Below are 20,229 nucleotides of genomic sequence, written 5' to 3' on the forward strand. Positions count from 1 at the left end.
TTTATATCAATTTTAATTCTTATTTTTATTTTATTATTTTTTAATACACAATTAATACACATTGACACATAAAAAATATTTTAAACAACGTTAAACATATAACTATTTCACAACTATTAGCCAACTAAAAACAAATTAATAATATTATTAACTTAACTACTAATCAATTTCCGTCCCGTAACGATCTAAAATACAAATATAAACCGTAACGTCCACTAAACAAATCGTAGCAAAATTAAACTTTTACTACTTGCCTGATGGTTGTGATAACACATGAAACTCAGAGTTGCAATATTAAATAATATTATAAACATTAGCATTTAGCTAATTCCTGGTACTGCGGGTAACAGTAACATATATATATATTATATATATATATGTATATGTATATATGTATATGTATATATATATATATATATATATATATAATATATATATATATATATATATATATATATATATATATATATATATATATATATATATATATATATATATTATAGGTTATAAATATTATGTAGCCACAATGCTTAGGTGCAGGCTTTCACTTTCAATCTTGAAGGTAAAAAATTACATAAATATAATTCCGGCCCGAATTTTATTTACAATACCGGCAAACCCGTTTTTTTCGCTCGGAATTTAAAAGTTCCATTCCGTTACTCCCCTATTATATATTTCGTTAGTGCTAATAAAAAATTTAATAGAGATGTTATTAGTTATTTTTACTTTTTAAAAGATAGGCTTCATATATTTTTGAGCTACAAAAAATATATGAAAAAAATCCGATATATCGGATATAAATATTCCAGTTATAACTTTTTATTATATTTTATTTTCAATGTTTTAAAAATCATTCTTCGTTCTTTTAAGTTCTATAACTAGAACGATTCTCTAAATACTGTTGTAACATCCGCTGGTTCTTCCAAAAATTGTGTAAATTTAATTTTTTTTAAATGAATTTGAAGAATCTAAGTCATAATAAGAAGAACCAATGTTTTTAATTTCCTTAAAAAAATATTACAACCAGCAACGCAATCACTCCTTAGAAGTATATTTTTAACTGTTTGAGAAGATTTAAATAGTGATTCTTGATTGAAATTTATCGTTTTTTATCATAACTTAATGAGTAACAATCAATAACAATGAACAACAATCAATAACAATGAATAACAATCAATAACAACTAATAATAATGAATAACAATCAATAACAAGGTGTAAAAGCTATTATCAAAAATAAAACAAAAAGAACAAGAAAACTTGAAGAATTAAAACGATGTTTGTGTTATGAACTTGTTGAAATTCTTCTACTATTAATTTGTCAAAATTGTTAACAACCACGCTGACCGAAAAGACTATTATTTCGAAAATTAAAAAAATATTGTTAAAATGCAGACCAATTTATGCTGACTTAGTGAAATGTCTAAAGCATGAGCAAAGAACTAAACAGTCTTTTAAAACAAATTAAAAATAAAAGTTTTCCACATTTAACAAAAATCAAATCAGATTTGATAACTTTGATATGCATAACAGCTGTTTAGTTTAATTCGCCGTATATATATAAACTGTTATTATTATATATAAACTGTTATTCGTAGCCGAATATACTAGCTGTTATTAATAGACCAGTAAAATAAGGGTCTTGGTAAGTCTATTCTACGCCTCGTCCCGTAATTAGTTTTGAAGAAAATAAAAGCTTGAATGTAAAATCTTTTTTCCAATAAAAGTTTTCTCTTTAAAGTGTGTTAAAAAGTGCAGACTTAACTAATTACCTTGACATACTAAAAACTTAAGTCAATGATATATTATATAGATAAGACCTAACTTCGATCCGAAAAGTGAAACCGGTTTTGCCCTTTTTACAAATGGCGGATTAAATTTGGAAACAAATATTATTGAACTTTTCTTTTCTTAAATGAAGTAAATATATTTTGAATATAAATACCATTTATGTAAAAGTGCTAAGCGGAAATTAGAATACATGTAAAATAATAATTTATGCTTCCTAAATATATTTTCGATTAGAAAGGGATTAAAGTTTTGAATAGAAAAGTGAAACGACAGACACTTTTAAAGCATCTTATGAATTATAATACTTTTTAATTAACAAAGGCTCATAACAAAACTTTTATAAGTATTTTATAATTATTAAAAAGTGTTTTAATATTATTTTTTATTTATTGAGAGCTTTGATTTGCATTTTTAACTTTTATTTCACTCATCGGCTTCAGTTTTTGCCCTCTTTGCAAATGGCGGACTTTATTTATAAACAAAAAAAGCGGTTTCATTTTTAGTCTAATAAAATCCCGCAAGTTAGATATCTAGTTTATACAATATATCATCGATTTAGGAATCTCTATCGTGACGTAGGCGAAAAAAATTTCTGCCGCAGTTTTCATGTTTATTGAAATTTTAAGATTTTTTAAAAACTCTCTGTCTTTTGTTTGTTATAGTATATAATACCTTTATATATTTTATGTATATAACATCAATAGAACTTTGAAAATGTTTTATTTTTTTAAAACCCAGCGGGCACAGACGTCCGTGTGACGTCTTATGGACGTCAGTACGTCCGTAGGACGTCATTACGACGTCCGGTGGACGTTCTGTGCCCGCTTGGAAGGCTTAAGTAACTTTTTTAGCAAATCTTAGTTACTTGCTGGTTTTGCTTTGGAACTGATAAAGTTTTAAACTCTTCAAAACAAAAAGTCTGCTACAAATTGATTTTAAACTGTTTCTCCTATTAATCATAAAGAATATTTTCTATTTATTGCAAAAAATGTGCGCGCTAAGGACATACTACGTGCAAATCATTTAATTTTTATTTTAAACGACTTTCAATACACGCGATGCATTTTGACAAACTTGAAACGGTGCACAAATTTTTCGAACTTTCGGTACGTTTTAGAGAAAACATTAAGGAACCTAAGCGACGAAAAAATTTTTTAGCATAGCTAAATTTTATTTATTTTTACTTATTAAGATGTTTTTTCAGATAGAATGATGAGGTTGCTCAAATTTATTTTCACATGCTAAAGTTATTATACGCTACTTTTATTCGACCCCTTATCGAATTTGTAGTATCCATTTGGTCTCCATACTTTAAGGTACATCATCGTGCAACCAGAATTGTTCTTTTGTTGAAGAATTTGTAATACGAAGCTAAGTTGAAATGTCTTAAGAATAAAGACTTATATACCAGAAGAACATGAGGTGATTTAACTTTAAGAATTTAAGATTAAAAGCGGTTCGGAAGATGTTAAACTCAGATCAATAAATCTGAACCAAAAGTATTTCAATCTGAATAAAAAAAGACGGAATAACAAAAAATAAGAAGAATAGCAAAACTTTTAAGATAGAATAACAAAACATAAGATGGAATAACAAAAATAAGATTTAAAAATAACATTTGTTGAACCTCCTCCCTCGCCATAAGCACTCGTACGCAAATTCATTTGTTTTAAGGCTTTGCATGTTTGCAATAAACTACTTTTGAAATAAAATATTGTTTTACGTTAGTAAATACCATTTTTTGTACATGCATAAACTTACTAAAAGATTGAAATATATGCCACATAAAACCAAACTAGTTGAGACCAAGATTTTCAGAAAGATAAAAAATTTAATTGTTTTTCAAAAACCCCTGCACAAAAAATAAAAAATAATAAACTTATTTATTTTTAATACACTCTAACAAAAAAAAGTATAAACTTCTACCTTAGGGTAAGATGTGTTATATCAGTAAAGTATAACTTTAGTATTTATAGTAATTTAGTAATACTCTTAGTAAGGTATAATTTTCTACTTTTTGAGTTGAAAAATTATATTAAAATTATCAATTTGTCATACAATTTCTTAACTTAAAGGTATAATTTTTTAACTTAGAAAGTAGAAAATTATACCTTACTGAGGTTATATCACAGATCCTTATTTTTAAGGGTATATCACATATCCTTATATATTAAGGGTATTTTTACCTTATATCTTACTAAGGGTATATCACACATCCTACTTTACCATTATACCTTACTAAGGGTATATCACATATCCTACTTTAAGGTAGAAATTTTTATCATTAAAAAAAAAATGTTCAGTCAATTTAAGAAATAATTTAAGATTTTAAAGGAAAACTATTTTTCCCAAAACTAATTTCTAGAAAAAACATATTTTAAAGTTCTGATTTTAAATACAAACTCTCTGAAAACTTGGTTCTCTTTGCGATTCTGCTTATCGTAAAAAAAAAATTGTAAAAATTAAAACTTTTGAATATTTTCTGAATAAGCTTATACTTTCTAGTATAAGCCTGAATAAACCCATAAGCTTTAATATATCATAAAACCTGTGATTAGAGCTGATTTTCTGGCCCAAAGTTCTTTAATTCTTACTCTACTTTTAAAGTCAATAAAAATGGAAATTAAATCTGAATAAATATAACATCTGCATCATATTATATATATATATATATATATATATATATATATATATATATATATATATATATATATATATATATATATATATACATTATAAAAGAAAAAATCTCATATTTAAATATTGCTATAAATACATTTAAAAATCAAATAATTCAATATAATTTATGAATGAAATCATATTCTTCATTATCTTCTGATATCAAAATATGAAACTTCTTTTTTAAACATTTTCGAAAAACCAAAATAACCATTCGAATTATTTCTTAACTTTTTCCTAAAATAAAAAAAAATTCAATGAAGTTCTTTTTTACTGCAATATAGAATCCATGAGAAAGAACATTGTTGTGAATATATAATCTAAATACAACTTCTCAAAATTCTCTCTTAATATACTGTAGTATACTGATTAAATAATTTAGAAAATTTTATTGAATTACTGGCATTAAAAATTTAATTGTTTTTAAAATATTAAAAATAATATATATATATATATATATATATATATATATATATATATATATATATACTAAATAATTTAGAAAATTTTATTGAACTACTGGCATTAAAAATTTATTTGTTTTTAAAATATATATATATATATATATATATATGTATACATATATGTATATATATATGTATGTACTTATATATGGATGTATATATATATGAATGTATATATATGTATGTATGCATATATATATATTTATATGTATATATATATATGTATATATATATATATATATATATATATATATATATATATATATATATATATATATATATATATATATCTGTATGTGACTATTTCCACGGTCGAAGAGATAAATTTAGCGTTTAAGAATTACTTTTTTTCAAAGACATTTTTTCTTTAATTATATTTTAAACGCCTTGAAATTTTCGTTAAAATAAATAATGAATAGAAAATATTTAAACTGAGTAGATAAATTTGCTGAATGTTAGCAGTTGTTTCCTTTTCTTTATTATTTAAAAAAGTGAGTTAAATTTGAGGGCAAAAATTTTCCTAAATTTTTTATTGTTAAGGTATTAAGTATTGCATTACTGTATATTTTTATTGTTAAGGTATTAAGTATTGTATTATTAAGGTTATTTGAAATTAAATATATAACTTGACTAAAAAATACTTGTTTTATTCAAGCCATTTTTTTAAAAAAGTGCTTTCTCTTTACATTCATGCCTGTGAAAATTAGGTTGCGTCACTAGACTTAAAGATTAATTATCAATATGAAAGTATTAAAGTAAAGTGGTAATAATAAAAAAATCAAAATATTTTCTAAAAGCAGTGACGGATCCAGGAATATTTGGTGGTGGTGGTGGGTGTGTGTGGAAATATTTTCGTACCCCATCGGTCTTTTTTTAAAAAAAAGGTCTTCAATTTCTAAGATTTTTGGACTTACAGATTCTCATGGAGGGGAGGGGGATACATAACCCGCATACCTCCCCTCCCCTCCCTTCCGGATCCGTGACTGTCCAAAAATTCAGATTTTGTTGTGGTTTTCGGTCAAATTAACTTTGAATTTTAATATTGTGAAGTGCTATCAATAAATATTTGTAAAATATTTGATTAATGCTTGCATTTTCTTATAAATTGTGCACATTTTTAAGACATGGAATCCAAATTAGAAGTAAGAAAAAAAAGTTATGCAAAATACCAAGCTAATTATGTTTCCCGAAAAAAAGAAAAATGTCTAATAAAAAAGAAGCTTATTTTACTAAAGCAAAACTAAGAGTTAAAAAGTCTCTCTAAAAAGAAATTTTAAACTTCTTTTTTAAATTAAAATCGGACCCTTAGTCCAGGCAATGTGAAATCTGTTATAAAATTTCTGCGTAATGTTTGTGTTTGTCGTTTGCATGAAAATATGCGTTTTGCCTTAAATACATTAACGAAATCAATTCAAGCTTCTTTGATCAAAGTTGGATCTGAAATGATAAATAATTTCTTTTGTTAACCGCCTATGACAAATGCGCTGCATGAAAAGGTATGAAACAGTTTGATAAACATTTGCAAATTTCATTTGAATTTAGGTATCCTGGGATGAGTGGAGAAAACCTGAAATTAAAACATACGCTAACACCGAAAAGATATAAAATAAGTCTAATGTAAAAGAACTTATTCAGCACACACCAGCAATGCGTGATAAATGAATCAACAATTTTTAAGAAATTGAAGGAAGTTTCAATGAATATAGATTCTGAAACTGCGGTAATCCAAGCTGTCTGGGCTGAAAATTCAAATGACTTATTTTCATCAAAACCAAATTTCAATCATGACCCTTGCAGTAAAATTTACCATAGACCAACCATGGAGCCTTTGTAATTATTATACCCATGTTGGTCTTTACAATTATAAAAGTTGAACCCAGTAGTACCTTAGTTACTATAAGTTTTAATTTTCCTTAATAAATTAGATAAAATGAGCAAAAATTAGCTAGGAAGCATATAATTGGTTATCAAAATAAGCAAAGAAGACTGAAACAAGTAATTTGATATCAAAATAAGTTGGGAAGATTGCTGTTAATAAATTATTATTGGAATAAGTAAGACTAAACAAATAATTAGAATAAGCAAGACTTAAGTAATTAAAACAAGTAAAAACTTAAGCAAATACTTAAAATAAATTAGCTTAAAGTATTAGACTAAACATGCCCTAAAATAAAATATTATTTTCTTTTTTATAAAAATAGATTTTAAAATCCTTATAGAAAAAGAGTTAAAATAATTTTAATTTTGCAAAAATTTGTTTTAAATTATTAATAAACAAGGAGGATTTATTATTTTTTTAATATTTACTCACTCTTCTCATATATATAATAATTTCTTATTTTACGAATATATAAGTTCAATTCCTTTATATTTAGCATTTTTTTTGTTTAAAAGATTATTATTATATTAACTGCGAACTCACGTTTGCATGACATTTTCAGTATCTGGTTGACTTTATCATTGATATATCTATAACCATTTAATAAAAAAACGTGATTTTTGTCAGTAGCCATAGTGTTTAGCTCATTTATATCAACTTCATCTCCAACTCCCATGCATATTACGCTTGCTTGGTTCTTTAAAGTAAAAGTTATGAGATAAAGCAAACATCAAAAACTAAATTTAGTTTTAAAATTTTACATATCTTTGTATTTAAAATTTAAAGAAACCTTTATGAGACGAGCTTCAGGCAGTGTTAAAAACGGAAATGTACTTCGACCATCTGTTACAACTATAACCAGTTTTGGAACATTGACTCTCAAACCACATTCCCTACAAAACACTTTTTCACGAGCTAATTTAAGTGCCAAGTCAGTTCTTGTTTTACCTAAAAATTTAGAAATTTATAACCCTGTTGTAATAAGTTTAATTAGAAAAATGATCATTTTTCATTTTATTCATTCACAATCATTTATACCATTATTTGGAGATTTGTTTATATATCACATACATCTTTATTGACACCATTACTCACAGGTTTGTTCATACCATCATATACACCTTCATTCACACTACCATTTACAATATTATTCAAAAGCTTCTTTTATTTACAGCTTCATTTAAACTATCAATAATATCTTTTCTCATAATATTTCTAGCAAATTACAGTAAAATATTTATATTTTTACTTGTTTAATAAAAAAAAAAATTAACCCATTGAATACTCGATGTTGCTGATTTTTTCATTAAAAGCTTCATTACTCCATAGACTTGGATCTAAAATATCAACTTGAAGTGTAGAAGCATCTGAAAAGTCTATAACTGCAAATCGAATGCCAGTAGAGCCCATTTTAAATTCTTTTGAAAAATCTCGAACAAATTCTAGTGTTTTCTCCCAATTAGTCAAAGTAACACTACTTGAAGCGTCCAATAAAATTGCTATCTCCATTTCAGAAGTACAAGCTAAGTATTGAATATTTTCATATTTTATATTGAAAAATAAACAAACAAGAATTAATACATTATTAATACTTTAGTTGCTACAGTAACACAAAAACAAAATTGCACTCACCAGGCTCACAGATCTCTTCATTGCAAGCTCTTTCTTCCTCGCCTTCTCCTATACATTCAATACCTCCATTCTGGGGTAATGGATTATTGCAAAGTCGTTCACGAATTCTAATACCACCGTTGCAGCTGGCGCTACACTCTGTCCACTCACTCCAGTTTCCCCAACCACCATTAATAGGAGATTTTTGTTCTTTAAAAATATATTATCCATATATATATATACATATACATATACATATATATATATATATATATATATATATATATATATATATATATATATATATATATATATATATATGTATATATATATATATATATATAATTATTATTATTATTATTATTGTTATTATTGTTATTATTATTATTATTATTATTATTATTATTATTATTATTATTATTATTATTATTATTATACATACACTATTATTTTATTTATAATTAAATATACTTTACCTATGATTAATATTTTTTATTTTATTTGTAAAACTATTACACCACTCTTATATTTAGTTTTTAATATTTATAAATAATAATAATAATAATGATAATAATAACTATTATAATAATTATAAATAATAATTACACTTAATTACTATGCAATTGATCAACTCATTTATTGTATGATTAAAAATACATTGGTGGATTTTTCTAAGAAAATTAAATGAAAAGAAAATGAAATAAAAAATGAAAATAAGAAAAGTTTTTTCTTATAAATAAATATGGAAGTAATAATTTACTATCATAATGAGGAAAAAAAATTTATGATAAAAGTTTAAAATCAGATATAATGAACAAAAGTAATAGAACTAGGGAACAAAAGCTAATGTAAAAAATGAATAAAATGTATAATGTATAAAAGCTTATGTAAAAACTTATTTACTTTTTTAATATTTATTAATTTTAGGCATTTCTTACTCATAATAAATAAAGACACAATATCAAGATGGTTCTTTTTTTAATTGAAATAAATTTTCACCCCCAAATAATTTGATTTTTAAAAATTTTAAATCAGATTTTTTTTTTTTAAATTTAAACAATAGTTGCTGTAACACATTCTTGACAATAAATGATTATTATACCAGATCATTTTTGTTTGGCTTCAGCAAAGCTAAAATTGGTGATTTTTATTATTTTCCATCCTGGAAAATGGTGATTTTTACTATCTTTTTATTTATTACTTGTGAGTTATTTATTTTATTATTCACAAATTGTTTTGATTTCTAACATATATTTTGAGTCTATATATGATAATATATGTTCAATATAAGATAATATATAGACAATGATATGACATAATAGATAACAGTATGTTATGATAGACATGAAAACATTGGAAAATAACTTTACAGTAGGTTAATAATGTCCAGGGTCTAGAAAAAATATTGAACGCTGGTTATATGTGTGCTGATGTGTGGATCTGTGGTGATGTGTGGTGATGTGTATATGTGTGGTGTGACTGTAAAAGTTAAAAAAAGAAATTTTAAAAAGAGATTTTTAATAAAGATTAAGATTAATGTAAGATTATTATAAGACTTTGAGAGAGTGGTGTTACAGATGAGATAAAAAAGCTTCAATAAAGAAAAAAAGATGCAAAAAGGTAAAGATTCAGTAACAAAACAGACGTTGAATATTTTTATTTGGGTTTCGTTGAAAAACTGTTATTTTATTCTGCAAGATTAAATATCTGATTAACTAAAATCTCTGCCTTTTAAAAAAAATAATGATCAACGTATTTATAATAAGTCATGTTTGCTCAATCATACTATTGAAAAAATTCAATCAAATTTCATATATGAATAGATCTTCTTTATATCAATATATCTTCTTTAGATAAATATATCTAAAGAAGATATATTTATCTCTAAAGAAAATTGGTTTTTTATTGGTATTTATTATACATAATTTTTGTCTTTAATCAATAAATTTGTAGTTATTGAAATCTGACTAAACTGACATTCAATCATTTGAATATTATTTTTACATTCAATCATTTGAATGTTATTTTTATTTTTTTATTTTTAGAAGTTTTAGAATTAAGTTAAAAAACTTAAAAATTTTTAAGGAATAATGATTAATAAAAAAACGAATTTTTTCATTAATTTTATTAAAGTCATTAATCTTTATAAATTAAAAAAAATGATATACTTAATTATTAATGATATATGTATGTATATATATATATATATATATATATATATATATATATATATATATATATATATATATATATATATATATATATAAATTATGTTAGTGTATTCTACAAACAGAGTGCTCAATGTTCTTAAAGAACAGAGCAATAATAAATTAGTATAAACACTTATCTAATTTTTTCTTTTTTCTACACAGTGTTTCTCCATCAGTAGGTTCATCAGGAAGAATCCTCCTGATGAACCTACTGATGGAGAAACACTGTGTAGAAGAAAGAAAAAATTAGATAAGTGTTTATACTAATTTATATATATATATTTATATGTATGTATATATATATATATATATATATATATATATATATATATATATATATATATATATATATATATATATATATATATATATATATATATATATACTAAATATCAATGATATATGTTAAATATTTATTAATACTATTTAATGAAGTTTATTTTCAGAAAGTTCATAAGTTTATAAAATTGTTTAAAAAATAAAAAAGTTTTTTATTTAACTTTGTAAATGTTTCTGTATACTAACTCATTTGAAACACAAATATTTTTAAATATTTCAGGATTTATAGAGTTTATTTTCATAAACTCTATAAATCCTGAGCAAAAAGAAAAGAAATTTATTAGATTTTGATATTTTTGTAACTTGATCAACTATTGATCTTCATATGAATGAATGAAATTAATAGCAACACTATTTTTAGAAAGAACTCTCACATCTTATAACATTTGGTAAAAATGCAGCTGTGTTGATTATGAAACTGGTAAACATAATAAAATGGTTATGATGTTAGTTTGAGAGTTTGTTCTACACTTTAGATGGGATGTCCGGAATCAGTTGGAATGTCTGGAGTATTTTTTTTGATTTTATTGTCTATAAGACTGTCCTGTGCAAAAATCACTACAGCAGATGTTTAAAAAAATAAGTAATTGTTATGTGTGATATTTTATTATTTGTTATTTCCTAATTTGGTAGGATAATTCATTTCGCAAAGAAAAAACTTGTTAGTTATTTATTTTCTATGCTTTAAGAATATTTTAACTGTGTTTCTTTAGAATTTTGTTCAAAAACATTTTACATTTTAAAAATTTAAAATTTAAAATTTTAAAATTTTAAATTTTAAAATTTAAAATTTTAAAATTTAAAATTTTAAAAGTATTGAGTTAAAATATTACTTTTATTAAAGATTAACAGACAAAAAAAAAATACAATAAAACAAAAAAATAATAATAAGATTATTAACTAAATATAATTTAGCAAAATAAATTTTAAAAATGCTGTGAGGATGATTGTTTTAATGAGGATGATGTTTTAAAAATGTTATAGTTAAAAAAAGCTGATCTTCAAGGGATATCTTAGACAAGTTTTGTTCATTCAATTAAACTTTTAAAACAAAGTTATTTTAGTTAAACTTACCAAAATAAATGAAAATATTGGCAAAAAAAAGTATTGACAAAAAAAAAAAAAAAAAAATCATTTTTTAGGGCCATTTTGATTCTTGCAAAGCAAACTCTAAATTATTCAAGTTTCTTTTTTATTCTTTATTTAATCAAGTCTGATATATTTGCTTATGTAGTAATATTTAACACTAATAGAAAAATTTAAATCTAAAAGTTTGTAACTTGATTTTAAAACTTAAAATTAACTTATAAACTTAATGTATACGTAGATTTTCCTTTTTGCAGTTTTTTTCTTTAATATCAATAAAATGATTAATAAGTGAGAGAAAAAATTTAAAGGTGATATCGCACTGAAACAGCCATCTGTCAGAGGCTTCAGTATATATGTCAACTATCTTATAACCTGCTGCCACAAAGGAGTGCCACTACATCCACTTAGGGTTTGGCATGAGGCAGCAAAGTTTTCTTTCTGAATAAAATAAATATGCAATACAAAAAAAGGATAATTTCATTTGTTTTTCTTTTTCTTTTTCAGAAGGCTCAACTTACTTCTGGCTTAACTTACTTCAACTTACTTCTTGTACAAAGACAAAAAAAAGGAGGCTTCATTTTATAATTTTCAAGATTTGTTAATATTGATCAACAAAATTAAAAATTTTTTTTTTTTTAAACTAAATGAATAGTGGTATAGTCCAAAATAGTTTCACTCAATCCAACTTTATTTTAAATGAGTTTATGAATTATATAACTTTTTATTTATTATAATAATGAAATCAACTAAAGAAACAAATAAAGTATTTATATACTTGTATATAAATAATTTATTTATATTTATAATACTTTGTATTTATATTTGTTAAAAGACGTTAAATACTCTAAAAAATTATTGTAAGATAGAAAAAACTGACTAAAAAAAGGAAAATTAAGACTTATTGAGTACTTTATTATTTAAAGCAGATATTTTTATAACAGAAATTGCTATTCTGATTCTAGATAAATAATTCATTTTGAAAAGTCAAAATAATTCAAAACATATACTCTGATGTTTATTTACAAAACAAACTTGTCTCAACACTTGGGTACCCTTTTCAGTCGTGAAGTTCAGAAAAGTTATTAACTAGTAATGCAGCATCTCTTGAGAAGATGCTGCATTACAGAAGCAGAAGTAGTGGAACATAGACAGAAGCATTGAAGTGGGTGAAGGGGGAGAGGACTAAACAAAAATTAAATTTAAGTTGATATAGCATGAAAGGAGATGCAGTAAAAGGATGTGACAACTCATTCTTGCTTGACTCAGTAAAATGAGTCAAGCAAGAATGAGTTTTGGTTGATGGAACTAGAGATATGGCTCCATTAAGCAGCATTCATGATAGTATTTGTAGAAAAGAGAAAGAGACGTAATCTTACAACAATGGGAGAGTGGCTCAAGCTTGGCAGATAGAGCAGGTCCATATTTACAATACATTTTAGGACTTTATCTAGTAGAGAAAGAGCATCATTAGAAGAACAAGCCTAAATATGACAACAGTATACAGGGATAAATAAGAGATTTGTAGAGGAAGAGAATGGAATCAGGAGTGAGAAAATGGAAAGCACGATTAAGAGAAGCAACCTTAGCAGATATATAAATAAATATATGTATAAGTAGAGAGAGAGAGTAAATAAAACAGATTTATGTATATGACAATGGATATACTTAAATTAGAGGTAATTGCAATAATTGTAATAATATCCAGATAAATTGTTATTTAATTATTACTAACCCATAATACGGGTCGCTTACTGCTAGTTTATACAATGCATATAACAGATATACTTAAAATAGAGGCATTTGCGGTGTATGTCTTAATAAAATACTTTTTATAAAAAAATGTTAACTTACTACTAATACATGATACTTTCAGTAATTTGTTAATTTTATCATTTAAATAGCTGTAACCATTTAATAAGAACACATGGTCTCGATCTGTAGCTAGACTCTTCAGCTCTTCTATGTCAACTTGGTCACTAACTCCAACAGATATTATGGTTAAATTGTTCTCAACCTTTAAAAAATATAATTTAAAAACTGAAGGAAGAATTTTTTAATATAATTATATAAATTAAGTAGCAGATATCGATAAATTTTGATGTATATAATAAATCTATAAGTATAAATGTATGATGATGTAAGTATAAATGTATGATGATGTAAGTATAAATGTATGATGGTGTAAGTATAAATGTATGATGATGTAAGTATAAATGTATGATGGTGTAAGTATAAATGTATGATGATGTAAGTATAAATGTATGATGGTGTAAGTATAAATGTATGATGGTGTAAGTATAAATGCATGATGGTGTAAGTATAAATGTATGATGGTGTAAGTATAATTGTATGATGATAGTTTTGAATCCAACCTACTAGTTTAAACTTAATCAAAAGAAAAGTTTTTTTAAAAACCATATGTAAGAATCACTTAAAAACTCTGTTGAATTTAAGTAAATGTTAATGATGTGTTATGCCTATAAAACCATAAATATTGCATAAAAACACAATACCTAAAACATCTCACTTATATTATACTTCTACTAACTTATTTTTATATATTATAAATAATGTACACACTATACATTATAATTTACCTTGCTAAAGAAAAAATATACCTTGATAAGTTGGGCTTCAAATTGTGTTAATTTTGGAAAAGTACTTTGACCATCTGTTAAAACTATGAGCAGCCTGGGAGTATTATGCCGCAAACCACATTCATTACAAAATACATGTTTCCGAGCTACTTCAAGAGCTAAATCAGTTCTTGTTTTTCCTGGATAACATTTTTTGTATTTTTCAAAAAAGAAAATTAAATTTTTTATTTTCAAAAAGAAAAAAAAACTTTAAAAAGAGGATTTAAAATAGAAAGTAGATATAATGTTAAAATGTTTGATTATTTTTTTACGAAATGTAAAAGCTAAATGAAAAAACAAAGACATAATTTTTTTTTTCCGTTTAGCTTTTACAATTGTTATGTCATGACAAATTGAAAAGTTAATTTAGTTCATAATAACTTTAGTAAAAGAACTTTTATATATTTTATATAGATATATATTAATAACAAAATTTACGAATTAATTTTTTTTTTTTTTTCAATTATGATGTTAAACCATAATTCTATAATAATACATGTTTTCAAAACGTTAAATTAAATAGTAAATCAAAAGACATAAAAATTTCCGATATTAAGATAAGCAGATATTAATATAAAATAAGCTTATGAAAACAAACAAAAAAAAGAGAAGTCTAGGAATAATTTATTGCTTAAAAATCTCAGGGTTCATTTCATTTTAACCTATGTATTATTGTGAATGTCAAATTTCTTAATTTTTTGATTTTGGTAAAGTAAAAAATCAATCAGACATTAAACAATAATACCTGTGTCTTTGAGATTCCAATTAACATTACTACTTTAATTTTTCCAATACTTTATAATAAATTTTAGTATATGTTGATGAACAAAATTAAATATTTTGAGTGAGCATGAGAGAATGACAAATAAAGAATGACAGAAACAAAGTTTAAACAAGTAACTGCATAAAAATTAGGTAAGAAAAAAACATTTTAAACATTAAAGAATTAAAGTTAAGCTTAAAGAATTAATTGTTAAGCTTTAAATCTTACCTTGAGAGTATTCAATGCTGGAGACTTTTTCACCAAAAGTTTCCTGATCCCAAAATCTGGGATCTGAAACACTAATTTCAAGTATGGCATCATCAGAAAAATCAATAACTGCAAATCGAACACCAGTTGGACCCATTTTGAACTGTTTAGAAAAATCTTGAACAAAATCTATTGTTTTTTTCCAATTAGATAATGTGACACTTGTTGAAGCGTCCAATAAAATTCCAATTTCTATCTGCTTAGTGCATTCTATAATAATAGTGATAATAATAATAATAACAATAATAATAATAATAATAATAATAATAATAATAATAATAATAATAGTAATAATAACAATAATAATAATAAAAATAATAATAATAAAAATAATAATAACAAAAAGAAATAATATGTTTTGAGCACACTCTTAAAAATGTTACATATAACATAAAATTGATTATAAATCTGCTAAGAGCAGGTACAATATGTGTCTATCATGGAGGAACTAAGTAAGATGTGAGAAAGTAGCAATACTTTCTATTTTTAAGATAAAGTTCATTCAATTTACAGTTTTTCTAATGCTATTGTTTTTATTGTTTTAATTTTTATGCTATGGATCACATTTTGGTAAAAAGGTAAATAGTGAAACTGTTTTATAATAGTTTACTTTTAATAAAGTTATATAATTTTCTTTTAATAACATAATAATATATCTTAATAAAGATATATTTTACACAATTCTAAAATTTCTTTTTAGTACATGATGTATAAATATTTTAATAAGAATGTCTTTAAAACTTTTTATCAAACCATTTTAGTTAAATTAAATAAAAAAATATTACACTTTCTTACTTAATAATAACAATAAAAGATTATATTTGTATAAAACTTTACTGAAGTTTCAAAAAAAGCAACAACATAAAAACTTAAAACATTCTAAAAACTTGTAGTGCCATGATGCAAGATCTGGCTGAAAATAAGATTAAAATAATAAAATTTAGAATCGCAGTTGCATATATGAGACATGGTGTTAGATATGAAACATGGTATTAAATATGAAACATAATTGTAAATATGAAAAATGGTTTTAACTATGAAACATGGTTGTAAATATGTGATGGCATTAATATAAAAACAAAAGATTGCATCACTTAAACGGTTGTAAACACAATTCTGTACAACATGACTTCCGTACAACATGACTTCCGTAAAACATAACTTCTGTACAACATAACTTCTGTACAACATAACTTCTGTACAACATAACTTCTGTGCAACATAACTTTAAAATATTCAAATTCTTTTTATCTTTTTACATGTTAAAAAATAATGATAAACAAAATAAACTTGTTTTAACTTTTAAACTTTTAAAACTTTTTGTAGACTTTTTGAACTTCAAAGCACAAAATCGCTCTAATGGCATCACTTTCTACTTATATTTGATCGCTTCACTGTTAAGATTATTTGATATTTTTTAAAAATTCAGTTTTATTTTATTATATAGAACACCTTAAGTGGGTTCCATATGATATTTTTCAAAAATATTATTTTTTGAATCCCCTAGTCTCTGCCTATTGTGCAGACCAGCGTTTGATTCCTCACTAGAGAGAATTTATTGGGACAGATAAGGCGTCTTAGTGGTGGTGAAGACAACTTATATAGAAGAAGAAAAACTTTGATATAAAACCCTTAAGTAGGAATTATTTTCTCAAAAAGCTTTCCTAATATTTTAGTAATTAAAGAAGTAAATATAGTGTGTACTACAACTCGATTTAAAGTAAAATCTTTTTTAAGTTTTACTAAAAAGCCAATAAATTCATATTTAATATTAGAAAGTAATCAGACTAATTCAAAAGACAATAAGGACTTCATACAAAAATATATTTTGAAATGTATGGCATCAGTTCAACTAATATAAAACAATACCTAACACATTTTTTTATGAAATACCTATTGTCTTTTCTTAGAAAACTTTTTTGTATCTCTTTATAAAAATCTTTATGTAGGTTGTCTTTTTATAAATATCTTCATTTTATTTGAAATTTAATTCTCAATAAGTAATACACATATGATACTTAAATGATTTGTTAACAAAAGAACCTGTTCATAATAATTAGTTTCACTAATGCAAATCATTACCTTATTATAAATAACCTTTATAAATATTAAGATTAATTACCTGTTAATTGATCCTAGTATTAATGAAATATTATAAATAATATATAACACTATATTCTTGGCTTTTAATTTTATCAAGTGAAACATTTTAGCATTGTACTTTTATTTGTATTGCCTGTTTCTGAACTTCCGTGTCTTTTTTCGCTTATTAACCGAGTAAAGCTCAACTTTACTTGGTAAATAAGCAAAAAAGAAACTAAATAAACAAAAAACATTAATAAAATGCACTTTTATCTGCTAATTATTTCTTAATTAAATAATATTTAAAGCAACACATAAATTCAAAATTGCACATACCGCATTTTGGTAATAAGCTCTTCATATATAAGTAATAGAATTAAATTTAATTGATTTAATTAACTAATCTTAATATAAATGATATAGTAATATTATAAAAAAATATTTTATTCTTAATTGTGTTGTAGTGTTGTTGTTAATTATTTTTAATTATTGTGTTGTTGTGTTGTTGTTAATTATTTTTATTTATTGCGTTGTAGTGTTGTTGTTAATTATTTTTATTAATTGTGTTGTAGTGTTGTTGTTAATTATTTTTATTAATTGTGTTGTAGTGTTGTTGTTAATTATTTTTATTTATTGTGTTGTAGTGTTGTTGTTAATTATTTTTATTAATTGTGTTGTAGTGTTGTTGTTAATTATTTTTATTTATTGTGTTGTAGTGTTGTTGTTAATTATTTTTATTTATTGTGTTATTAGTCTTGCTTTTTTAATAGTTATTGCTCTTCTTTTAATTATTTTTTTTTTTGGTCACTTTCTATATTATTGCTTGTTTTTTTTTTTGCTTTTTTTATATTTGTTTATTTTATTATTAAGGTGCCACTGACTAGTTTTAAAAAAGAGTAAAAATGTTTCTTAAAAGTTTGATAGAGAATTATAGTGATGAAAAAAAAAAAAGTATGCATTAAAAAAAAATTCAATAAAAGATATAAACTTACTAGATGTGCAAACCTCTTCATTGCATGGTTCGTTTTCTTCTTCTTTTCCATTACAATAAGCGCCAATCTTTTTGGGAGTATTACATGTGCGACTTCTAGACCTAACACCTCCATCACATGTAGCACTGCATTCTGTCCATTCGCTCCACTCACTCCAATATCCATTTGCAGAATATTTTTCATCTATAAAAAAAAAAACAGCAATTAAAACACTATGAGAATTATATATTTAAGGGTAATTTTATCCACGATATAACTTTTTTTTTTGAGTATCACAATAAAATGTAACTATTTAATTCTGATCAATATAAATGAACATTCTCAAGTAGAAAAATAAAAAGACTATATTAAATGAAACCAACTTAAGGCTGCATCTAATTCTTTAAAATTTCAGTAACTAATGAAAGAAAATTTATGATATAATATACATATAATAATATAATATTCATAAATTTGTTTGTGCTAAGAATATGTACATTTGTAAGACAAAACTGTAAAATATGTGCTAAAAATATGTACATTTGTAACACCAAAAACTTTTTCCGTTTTTTCAGTATTCTTATTTTTTCTTTTAAAAGTCTAAAACTCAAAACTGAGTACTAAACAGTACACTATACAGCCTTGTTCTGCTACCTTTTAAAACAATAAAATTTTAAATATAAAATATTAAAACAAAGATAGCTGATAAAATTTTTTTAACTTGATGATGATTGCTTGAACCAACAAGTGCCTGTTAAAAACCACATTTAATGTGATCGTAAAGTTGCAAACAGTATAGATAAATAATGAGTAATATCCTCCCTAATAATGAGTAATACCCTCCCAAATAATGGGGAATATCCTCACTACTAAAATAGTAATCTGTATAAAAGCTAAAATCCATTTCAAGTTAAAATGGTTTATGTTTTGTATTGTAAAAAAAGTTATAATAGTTCAAGTTTTGTATTGAATAAAGTATCACAAAACTTATAAGCATAATTTTAATGATTTGACCATATTTTCACAATAAAACAAACTACTATCTGCAGTATGGTAAATACAGCCACATAACTTGCTTTCAATACCACATTCTATTACATACCATATTGTTTCAATATCATTTTGTTTTGAAATTTTTATTAATAGTTTCATATGACTTTAAATTATTGATAACATAAATACAAACACTGCCACCCTTACTTTGTTTACAATCTTTTCTATAAAGTAAATAACTTTCTATGTTAGTCAATGAGGCTTCTGTCAACCATGTCTTACATACCATCATAACTTGTAGCGTTTTGTTTTTAATTTCTATAATTAAGTCTTCATATTTGTTGTTTAATGATGTTGCATTGGTGTACCAATATGACAGATGGGGTTTATCATCACTGTTATTTATTTTATTTTTTCTTCAACATTTTTTATTTTTTTAATTATTAAATAAACTTT

General features: G+C 23.9%; 1 protein-coding gene across 1 annotated transcript in view; it reads right to left on the reverse strand.

Moving 5' to 3' along the window:
* Window positions 1-20,229, reverse strand: part of LOC101238626 (uncharacterized) — a 144,805-nt gene that overhangs the window by 100,890 nt on the left and 23,686 nt on the right. Inside the window, exons 13-20 of the mRNA XM_065794620.1 lie at window positions 18,802-18,984; window positions 15,689-15,937; window positions 14,680-14,837; window positions 13,913-14,075; window positions 8,445-8,633; window positions 8,087-8,335; window positions 7,603-7,760; window positions 7,356-7,509 (exon numbers count right to left, since the gene is read on the reverse strand). Of these exons, the coding sequence (XP_065650692.1) occupies window positions 7,356-7,509; window positions 7,603-7,760; window positions 8,087-8,335; window positions 8,445-8,633; window positions 13,913-14,075; window positions 14,680-14,837; window positions 15,689-15,937; window positions 18,802-18,984 (1,503 nt within the window). The remainder of the gene's footprint in view (window positions 1-7,355; window positions 7,510-7,602; window positions 7,761-8,086; window positions 8,336-8,444; window positions 8,634-13,912; window positions 14,076-14,679; window positions 14,838-15,688; window positions 15,938-18,801; window positions 18,985-20,229) is intronic.

This window comes from Hydra vulgaris, chromosome 03 (assembly GCF_038396675.1).
Source record: "Hydra vulgaris chromosome 03, alternate assembly HydraT2T_AEP".
NCBI lineage: Eukaryota > Metazoa > Cnidaria > Hydrozoa > Anthoathecata > Hydridae > Hydra > Hydra vulgaris.